At 59.5% G+C, this 10,358-nt stretch overlaps 1 protein-coding gene across 1 annotated transcript; it reads right to left on the reverse strand.

Moving 5' to 3' along the window:
• Positions 1-4: 4 nt before the first annotated feature.
• LOC142403325 (heterogeneous nuclear ribonucleoproteins C1/C2) lies at positions 5-8,383 on the reverse strand (the record flags this gene model as incomplete). Its single annotated transcript, XM_075489550.1, has 3 exons — positions 8,116-8,383; positions 193-307; positions 5-53 (listed from the first exon to the last, which is right to left on the reverse strand). Coding segments are annotated over exons 1-3 (405 nt in total), but the record flags the coding sequence as incomplete, so codon positions are not given.
• Positions 8,384-10,358: the final 1,975 nt, after the last annotated feature.

The following is a 10,358-nucleotide window of genomic DNA, read 5'->3' on the forward strand; positions in this document are numbered from 1 at the left end:
GGTACCTGTCGTAATAATCGCGCTGGAAGTCGTAATCCAGGTCGAAGGAGGATCTAGGGGGGGGGGGGGGGGAAAAAAGGGGGTGAGCGGCGCCGTGGGGCACATAGACCCCCGGCCCCCTATAGGGTTCAAGGAGGGGGGGGGGGGGGTATATGGGGAAGGGGGGGGGTATAGAAGAAAAAAGGTCCCGACCTGACGAGGGGGGACGGAGAAGGTGGGGCGGCTACTGACCCGTACATCTCGGCCGCCGAGCGCTTCACCCCCGCCTTGCCGCGGTTCACCTTGGGCTCGGCCGCCAGGTTGATGTCTGGGGAGGAGGGGAAGGGGGGGGGTTAGGGGGGGGGTTTGGGGGGGTTTGGGGCTCCTATGGGGGGGTTTGGGGGGGCTGTGGGGGGTCTAGGGGGGAGTTTGGGGGGGTTATGGGGGGTTTGGGGGGGTTATGGGGCTCCTATGGGGGGGTTTGGGGGGGCTATGGGGGGTCTAGGGGGGAGTTTGGGGGGGTTATGGGGGGTTTGGGGGGGTTATGGGGCACCTATGGGGGGGTTTGGGGGGGCTATGGGGGGTCTAGGGGGAGTTTGGGGGGGTTATGGGGGGTTTGGGGGGGTTATGGGGCTCCTATGGGGGGGTTTGGGGGGGCTATGGGGGGTCTAGGGGGGAGTTTGGAGGGGTTATGGGGTGTTTGGAGGGGGTTAGGGGGTGTCTAGGGGGGAGTTTGGGGGGCTGTGGGGGGTCTAGGGGGGAGTTGGGGGGGTTATGGGGTGTCTAGGGGGGGTTTTGGGGGGCTGAGGGGGTCTAGGGGGGAGTTGGGGGGGTTATGGGGTGTCTAGGGGGGGTTTTGGGGCACCTATGGGGGTAGTCTGGGGGGGCTATGGGGCACCTATGGGGGGGTTTGGGGGGGTTATGGGGTGTCTGGGGGGGTTATGGGGCACATATGGGGGGGTTTGGGGGGCCTATGGGGTGTCTGGGGGGGGTTGGGGGGGCTATGGGGCTCCTATGGGGGGGTTTGGGGGGGCTATGGGGGGTCTAGGGGGGAGTTTGGGGGGGTTATGGGGGGCTATGGGGCTCCTGGGGGGGGTTTGGGGGGGCTATGGGGTGTCTAGGGGGGAGTTTGGGGGGGTTATGGGGTGTTTGGAGGGGGTTAGGGGGTGTCTAGGGGGGAGTTTGGGGGGCTGTGGGGGGTCTAGGGGGAGTTTGGGGGGTTATGGGGGGCTATGGGGTGTCTGGGGGGGTTATGGGGCACCTATGGGGGGGTTTGGGGGGGCTATGGGGCACCTATGGGGGAGTTTAGGGGGTTATGGGTGTTTGGGGGGGTATGGGGTGTCTAGGGGGGGGTTGGGGGGGCTATAGGGCACCTATAGGGGGTTTGGGGGGGTTATGGGGTGTCTGGGGGGCGGTTTGGGGGGGTTATGGGGCACCTATGGGGGGGTTTGGGGGGGCTATGGGGTGTTTGGGGGGTGTCTGGGGGGTTATGGGGCACCTATGGGGGGGTTTGGGGGGGTTATGGGGTGTCCAGGGGGATTTGGGGGGGCTATGGGGCACCTATGGGGGGGTTTGGGGGGGCTATGGGGTGTTTGGGGGGTGTTTGGGGGGTGTCTGGGGGGGTTATGGGGCACCTATGGGGGGGTTTGGGGGGGTTATGGGGTGTCTAGGGGGGATTTGGGGGGCTATGGGGCACCTATGGGGGGGTTTGGGGGGGCTATGGGGTGGCTGGGGGGAGTTTGGGGGTCTGTGGGGCATCTGTGGGGCTGGGGAGGGGGTTTGGGGGGTTATGGGGCATCTGGGGGCGCTATGGGCACCTATGGGGGGGTTGGGGGGGGCTATGGGGCATCTGTGGGGCTGGGGAGGGGTTTGGGGGGGCTGTGGGGCACCTCTGGGGGGGTTTGGGGGCGTCTATGGGGCATCTGTGGGGCTGGAGAGGGGCTTTTGGGGTGCCTATGGGGCACCTGTGGGGCTGGAGGTGGGGTCTGGGGTTCTATGGGGCACCTATGGGGGGGTTGGGGCATCTATGGGGCAGGGGAGGGGGTTTGGGGGGCGCTATGGGGTGTCTATGGGGGGGGTTGGGGGGGTCTATGGGGCTGGAGGTGGGGTTTGGGGGTGCCTGGGGGGCACCTATGGGGCAGGGGAGGGGTTTCGAGGGTCCTATGGGCAGCTATGGGGCAGGGAGGGGGTTTGGGGGTGCCTATGGGGCACCTGTGGGGCTGGGGAAGGATCGGGGGGGGGGGCTATGGGGCAGCTGTGGGGAGATCTGGGGGTTCTATGGGGCAGCTGTGGGGCTGGGACCCCGTGGGGCCACTGGGGGGGCCATGGGGCCACCTAGAGATCCGTGGGGCCACCTGAGGGGCCATGGGCCACCTAGAGATCTGTGGGGCCACCTAGAGGTCCGTGGGGCCACCTGAGGGGCCATTGGCCACCTAGAGATCCGTGGGGCCACCTAGAGATCCGTGGGGCCACCTGAGGGGCCATGGGCCACCTAGAGATCCGTGGGGCCACCTAGAGATCTGTGGGGCCACCTAGAGGTCCGTGGGGCCACCTAGAGATCTGTGGGGCCACCTAGAGGTCCGTGGGGCCACCTGAGGGGCCATGGGCCACCTAGAGATCCGTGGGGCCACCTAGAGATCCGTGGGGCCACCTGAGGGGCCATGGGCCACCTAGAGATCCGTGGGGCCACCTAGAGATCTGTGGGGCCACCTAGAGATCTGTGGGGCCACCTGAGGGGCCACGGGGCCACCTAGAGATCCATGGGGCCACCTGAGGGGCCACGGGGCCACCTAGAGATCCATGGGGCCACCTAGAGATCCATGGGGCCACCTGAAGGGCCATTGGCCACCTAGAGATCCATGGGACCACCTGAAGGGCCATGGGCCACCTAGAGACCTGTGGGGCCACCTAGAGGTCCGTGGGGCCACCCTGAAGGTCTCCAGGACCACCTGAAGGTCCATGGGGCCACCTGAAGGTATCCAAGACCATCATGAAGGTCCATGGGGCCACCTGAAGGTCCATGGGGGCCACCCTGAAGGTCTCCCAGGACCACCTGATGGTCCATGGGGCCACCTGAAGATCTCCAGGACCACCTGAAGGTCCATGGGGCCACCCTGAAGGTCTCCAGGACCATCATGAAGGTCCATGGGGCCACCCTGAAGGTCTCCAGGACCACCTGAAGGTCCATGGGGCCACCTGAAGGTCCATGGGGACCACCCTAAAGGTCTCCAGGACCACCTGAAGGTCCATGGGGCCACCCTGAAGGTCCATGGGGCCACCCTGAAGGTCCATGGGGCCACCCTGAAGGTATCCAAGACCATCATGAAGGTCCATGGGGCCACCTGAAGGTCCATGGGGCCACCCTAAAGGTCTCCAGGACCACCTGAAGGTCCACGGGGCTACCCTGAAGGTCTCCAGGACCATCATGAAGGTCCACGGGGCCACCTGAAGGTCTCCAGGACCATCATGAAGGTCCACAGGGCCACCTGAAGGTCCATGGGGACCACCCTAAAGGTCTCCAGGACCACCTGAAGGTCCATGGGGGACCACCCTGAAGGTCTCCAGGACCACCTGAAGGTCCATGGGGCCGCCTGAAGGTCTCCAGGACCATCATGAAGGTCCATGGGGCCACCCTGAAGGTCTCCAGGACCATCATGAAGGTCCATGGGGCCACCCTGAAGGTCTCCAGGACCACCTGAAGGTCCATGGGGCCACCTGAAGGTCCATGGGGCCACCTGAAGGTATCCAAGACCATCATGAAGGTCCATGGGGCCACCCTAAAGGTCTCCAGGACCACCTGAAGGTCCACGGGGCCACCTGAAGGTATCCAAGACCATCATGAAGGTCCATGGGACCACCTGAAGGTCCACGGGGCCACCCTGAAGGTCCACGGGGCCACCCTGAAGGTCCACGGGGCCACCCTGAAGGTCCATGGGGACCACCCTGAAGGTCTCCAGGACCACCTGATGGTCCACGGGGCCACCTGATGGTCCACGGGGACCACCCTGAAGGTCTCCAGGACCACCTGATGGTCCACGGGGCCACCTGAAGGTCCAACGCCTCCAACGTCACCGACTCCATCCCCAAGCCCGCGCCGAGGGACCTGCCCCACCTCGGCCTGAACCCTCCCCAGGGGCCCTCAGAAGGTCCCAAAGCTCCTCAAGGGTCCCCAAAAGTTCTCAAAGGGTCCTCAAAGCTCCTCAAAAGTCCTCAGAAGCTCCCCCAAAGGGTCCTGAAAGCTCCTCAAAGCTCCTCAAAGGTCCCCCAAAAGCTCTCAAAGGTCCCCCAAAAGGTCCCCCAAAAGGTCCTCAAAAAAGGTCCTCAAAGGTCCTCAAAGGTCCTCAAAGGTCCTCAAAGGTCCTCAAAGGTCCTCAAAGGTCCTCAGAAGCTCCTCAGAAGCTCCTCAGAAGGTCCTCAGAAGGTCCTCAGAAGGTCCTCAGAAGGTCCCCCAAAGGGTCCTGAAAGCTCCTCAAAAGCTCCTCAAGGTCTTCAAAAGCTCCTCAAAGGTCCCCCAAAAGCTCCTCAAAGGTCCCCCAAAAGCTCCTCAAAGGTCCCCCAAAAGGTCCCCCAAAAGGTCCCCCAAAAGGTCCCCAAAAGCTCCCCCAAAAGGTCCTCAAAGGTCCTCAGAAGCTCCTCAGAAGCTCCCCCAAAGGGTCCTGAAAGCTCCTCAAAAGCTCCTCAAAGGTCTTCAAAAGCTCCTCAAAGGTCCCCCAAAAGCTCCTCAGAAGTCCTCAAAAGCTCCTCAGAAGCTCCTCAAAAGCTCCCTCAAAAGCTCCCTCAAAAGCTCCCTCAAAAGCTCCCTCAAAAGCTCCCTCAAAAGCTCCCTCAAAAGCTCCCTCAAAAGCTCCCTCAAAAGCTCCCTCAAAAGCTCCCTCAAAAGCTCCCTCAAAAGCTCCCTCAAAAGCTCCCTCAAAGGTCCCCCAAAAGCTCCTCAAAGCCCCCAGAAGTTCTCAAAAGCCCCCAGAAGTTCTCAAAAGCCCCCCAGAAGTTCTCAAAAGCCCCCCAGAAGTTCTCAAAAGGTCCTCAAAGCTCCTCAAAGCTCCCCAAAGCTCCCCCAAAGCTCCCCAAAGCTCCCCCAAAGCTCCCCCAAAGGTCTTCAAAAGCTCCTCAAAGCTCCTCAAAGCCCCCCAGAAGTTCTCAAAGGTCCTCAAAAGTTCTCAAGGGTCCTCAAAGCTCCTCAAAAGGTCCTCAAAGGTCCCCCAAAGGGTCCTCAAACCTCTCAAAGCTCCTCAGAAGCTCCCCAGAAGTCCCAAAAGCTCCTCAAAAGGTCCCCTAAAGGGTCCACAAAGCTCCTCAGAAGGTCCACAAAGCTCCCCAGAAGGTCCCAGAAGGGTCCTCAAACATCTCAAAGCTCCTCAAAAGCTCCTCAAAGCTCCTCAGACCTCTCAAAGGCTCCTCAAGAGCTCCCCAAAAGCTCCAAAAGCTCCTCAAAGGGTCCTCAAGGCTCCTCAAAGGTCCCCAAAGCTCCTCAAAGGTCCTGAGAAGTCCCCAAAAGGGTCCTCAAAGCTCCCCAAAGGGTTCTCGAAGGTCCCCAAAGCTCCTCAAAACCTCTCAAAGCTCCTCAAAAGTCCTCAAAACCTCCCCAAAAGCTCCTCAAAAGTCCTCAAAAGCTCCAAAAGGGTCCACAAAGCTCCTCAAAAGTCCACAAAGCTCCTCAAAAGCTCCTCAAAAGCTCTCAAAGGTACCCAAAAGGTCCCAAAAGGTCCTCTCAAAGCTCCTCCAAAGCTCCCCAGAAGTCCCCAAGAGCTCCTCAAAGCTCCTCAAACTCCTCAAAGGTTCCTCTCAAAGCTCCTCAATCTTCTCAAAGCTCCTCCAAAGCTCCTCCAAAGCTCCTCCAAAGCTCCTCCAAAGCTCCTCCAAAGCTCCTCCAAAGCTCCTCCAAAGCTCCCCAGAAGTTCCTCCAAAGCTCCCAGAAGTTCCTCCAAAGCTCCCAGAAGGCCCCCAGAAATCCCCAAAAGCTCCTCAAACATCTCAAAGCTCCTCAAAAGCTCCCCAGAAGTCCCCAAGAGCTCCTCAAAACTTCTCAAAGCTCCTCAAAGGTTCCTCTCAAAGCTCCTCCAAAGACCCCCAGAAGTCCCAAAAGCTCCTCAAAGGTTCCTCTCAAAGCTCCTCAAAGTTCCCAAAAGCTCCTCAAACTTCTCAAAGCTCCTCAAAGGTTCCTCCAAAGCTCCTCAAAGGTTCCTCTCAAAGCCCCCCAGAAGTCCCCAAGAGCTCCTCAAAACTTCTCAAAGCTCCTCAAAACCTCCCCAAAGCTCCTCAAAGGTTCCTCTCAAAGCTCCTCAAAGGTTCCTCTCAAAGCTCCTCAAAGGTTCCTCTCAAAGCTCCTCAAAGGTTCCTCTCAAAGCTCCTCAATCTTCTCAAAGCTCCTCAAAGGTTCCTCTCAAAGCTCCTCAGTCTTCTCAGAGCTCCTCAAAGCTCCTCAAAAGCTCCTCTCAAAGCTCCTCAAACTTCTCAAAGCTCCTCAAACTTCTCAAAGCTCCTCAAAGGTTCCTCCAAAGCTCCTCAAAGGTTCCTCCAAAGCTCCTCAAAGGTTCTCCAAAGCTCCTCAAAGGTTCCTCCAAAGCTCCTCAAAGGTTCCTCCAAAGCTCCTCAAAGGTTCCTCCAAAGCTCCTCAAAGGTTCCTCCAAAGCTCCTCAAAGGTTCCTCCAAAGCTCCTCAAAGGTTCCTCCAAAGCTCCTCAAAGGTTCCTCCAAAGCCCCCAGAAGTCCCCAAGAGCTCCTCAAAACTTCTCAAAGCTCCTCAAAACTTCCTCTCAAAGCTCCTCAAACTTCTCAAAGCTCCTCCAAAGCCCCCCAGAAGTCCCCAAAAGCTCCTCAAACTCCTCAAAGGTTCCTCCAAAGCTCCTCAAAGGTTCCTCCAAAGCTCCTCAAAGGTTCCTCTCAAAGCTCCTCAATCTTCTCAAAGCTCCTCAAAAGTTCCTGCAAAGCCCCCCAGAAGTCCCCAAAAGCTCCTCAAACTTCTCAAAGCTCCTCAAAGGTTCCTCTAAAGCCCCCCAGAAGTCCCCAAAAGCTCCTCAAAGGTTCCTCTCAAAGCTCCTCAAAGGTTCCTCTCAAAGCTCCTCAAAGGTTCCTCTAAAGCCCCCCAGAAGTCCCCAAAAGCTCCTCAAAGGTTCCTCTCAAAGCTCCTCAATCTTCTCAAAGCTCCTCAAAACTTCCTCTAAAGCCCCCCAGAAGTCCCCCAAAAGCTCCTCAAACTTCTCAAAGCTCCTCAAAGGTTCCTCCAAAACTTCCTCAAAAGTTCCTCTCAAAGCTCCTCAAAGGTTCCTCTCAAAGCCCCCAGAAGTCCCAAGAGCTCCTCAAAACTTCTCAAAGCTCCTCAAACTTCCTCAAAAGTTCCTCTCAAAGCTCCTCAAACTTCTCAAAGGTTCCTCCAAAGCCCCCAGAAGTCCCCAAAAGCTCCTCAAAGGTTCCTCCAAAGCTCCTCAAAGGTTCCTCCAAAGCTCCTCAAAGGTTCCTCCAAAGCTCCTCAAAGGTTCCTCCAAAGCTCCTCAAAGGTTCCTCCAAAGCTCCTCAAAGGTTCCTCCAAAGCTCCTCAAAGGTTCCTCCAAAGCTCCTCAAACGTTCCTCCAAAGCCCCCCAGAAGTCCCAAAAGCTCCTCAAACTTCTCAAAGCTCCTCAAAGGTTCCTCTCAAAGCTCCTCAATCTTCTCAAAGCTCCTCAAAAGTTCCTCCAAAGCCCCCAGAAGTCCCCAAGAGCTCCTCAAAACTCTCAAAGCTCCTCAAAGGTTCCTCCAAAGCTCCTCAAAGGTTCCTCTCAAAGCTCCTCAAAGGTTCCTCTCAAAGCTCCTCAAAGGTTCCTCTCAAAGCTCCTCAATCTTCTCAAAGCTCCTCAAACTTCTCAAAGCTCCTCAAAAGTTCCTCTAAAGTCCCCCAGAAGTCCCCAAAAGCTCCTCAAACTTCTCAAAGCTCCTCCAAAGCTCCCAGAAGTCCCAAAAGCTCCTCAAACTTCTCAGAGCTCCTCAAACTTCTCAAGCTCCTCAAAACTTCTCAAAGCTCCTCAAAACTTCTCAAAGCTCCTCAAAACTTCTCAAAGCTCCTCAATCTTCTCAAAGCTCCTCAATCTTCTCAAAGCTCCTCAATCTTCTCAAAGCTCCTCCAAACCCCCCCCCAGAAGCCCCCCCGACGGCGCCGCCACTCACCCAGGACCTGCCCGGCGATCATGCGCCCGTCCTCCCCGGCCACGGCCGCCCGGGCGTTGCGTTCGTTGACGTACTGGACGAAAGCGAAGCCTTTGTGGACGGAGCAGCCGACGATCTTGCCGTACTTGGAGAAGATGGCTTCCACGTCGCTCTTCTTGACCACCAAGGTGTTGAGGTTGCCGATGAAGACCCGGGAGTTCATGGAGCGCGGGTCCGTCTTGTTCGTCACGTTGCTGGCCATGGCGGGGGAGGGGGAGGACACCTACGAGAGAGGGGGGGGAGGGGAGAAGGGGGAGGGGGGGTGACGCCTCCAAAACCACCTGTGGGGGAGGTGGGGTGGGGTGGGGCGGAGGTGACGCGGGGCGAGGAGGAGCAACCCGGGGCGGCCGCGGCGGTGGAGGAAGGGGAGGGGCCTCGTTAGGGGGAGGAGGTCGTTAGAGGAGAGCCCGCCCCTCCCCCCAAGGGGTTTTCGGGAGGGGTCCCGAGGGGGGGCGGGGACTTCGAGGTGTCCATCATCGCCGTTGGCCAACCAACGCCGTTGGCCAACTGCCGACCTGGCCAACCGCCACGCTGCTTAGCTCGTTAAACCATCGGCCCCCCAGGTCGTTAATGAGGGGTTGACCCCCCCCACCCCCCACAAAGGTTCTGGGGGGTCCCGAGGGGGCGGGGACTTTGAGGTGTCCATCATCGCTGTTGGCCAACCAACGCCGTTGGCCAACTGCCGACTTGGCCAACCGCCATGCTGCTTAGCTCGTTAACGGCGCGCCTCGTTAACGAACCTCGTTAACCATCGGCCCCCCAGGTCGTTAATGAGGGGTTGACCCCCCCCCACAAAGGTTCTGGGGGGTCCCGAGGGGGCGGGGACTTCGAGGTGTCATCGTCGCCGTTGGCCAACCGCCAACGCCATTGGCCAACCGCCGACTTGGCCAACCGCCACGCTGCTTAGCTCGTTAACGGCGCGCCTCGTTAACGAACCTCGTTAACCATCGGCCCCCCAGGTCGTTAATGAGGGGTTGACCCCCCCCAAAAGTTTTGGGGGGTCCCGAGGGGGCGGGGACTTCGAGGTGTCCATCATTGCCATTGGCCAACCAACGCCGTTGGCCAACTGCCGACCTGGCCCACTGCCACGCTGCTTAGCTCGTTAACGGCGCGAGTCGTTAACGAACCTCATTAGCAAGAGGACCCCCAGGTCGTTAATGAGGGGTTGACCCCCCCCCCCAAAAGTTTTGGAGGGTCCCGAGGGGGCGGGGACTTCGAGGTGTCCATCATCGCCTTTGGCCAACCTACGCCGTTGGCCAACTGCCAACCTGGCCAACCGCCACGCTGCTTAGCTCGTTAACGGAGCGCGTCGTTAACGAACCTCATTAGCAAGAGGACCCCCAGGTCATTAATGAGGGGTTGACCCCCCCCACAAAGGTTCTGGGGGGTCCCGAGGGGGCGGGGACTTCGAGGTGTCATCGTCGCCGTTGGCCAACCGCCAACGCTGTTGGCCAACCGCCGACTTGGCCAACCGCCACGCTGCTTAGCTCGTTAACGGAGCGCGTCGTTAATGAACCTCATTAGCAAGAGGACCCCCAGGTCATTAATGAGGGGTTGACCCCCCCCCACAAAGGTTCTGGGGGGTCCCGAGGGGGCGGGGACTTCGAGGTGTCCATCATCGCCGTTGGCCAACCAATGCCGTTGGCCAACCGCCACGCTGCTTAGCTCGTTAACGGCGCGCCTCGTTAACGAACCTCGTTAACCATCGGCCCCCCAGGTCGTTAATGAGGGGTTGACCCCCTCCACCCCCCACAAAGGTTCTGGGGGGTCCCGAGGGGGCGGGGACTTCGAGGTGTCCATCAAACTCCATTGGCCAACCGCCAACGCCGTTGGCCAACCGCCGCGCTGCTTAGCTCGTTAACGGCGTGCGTCGTTAACGAACCTCATTAACCATTGGCCCCCCCCCAGGTCGTTATGGGAAATCCCGCCCACCCCAAGGGGTTTTGGGGGGGGGGGGCCCAGGGGGCGGAACCTTGAGGTGTCCATCATCACCGTTGGCCAACCACCAACCGCCACCTCCGTTGGCCAACCGCCACGCTGCTCAGCTCGTTAACGGCGTGCCTCGTTAACGAACCTCGTTAACCATCGGCCCCCCCCCAGGTCGTTAATGAGGGGTTCACCCCCCCCCCCCCAAGATTTTGGGGAGCCCCGAGGGGGCGGGACCCTCCAGGCGTCCATCATCTCCATCGGCCAACCGCCATCTC

The sequence above is a fragment of the Mycteria americana genome, unplaced genomic scaffold (assembly GCF_035582795.1).
Source record: "Mycteria americana isolate JAX WOST 10 ecotype Jacksonville Zoo and Gardens unplaced genomic scaffold, USCA_MyAme_1.0 Scaffold_194, whole genome shotgun sequence".
NCBI lineage: Eukaryota > Metazoa > Chordata > Aves > Ciconiiformes > Ciconiidae > Mycteria > Mycteria americana.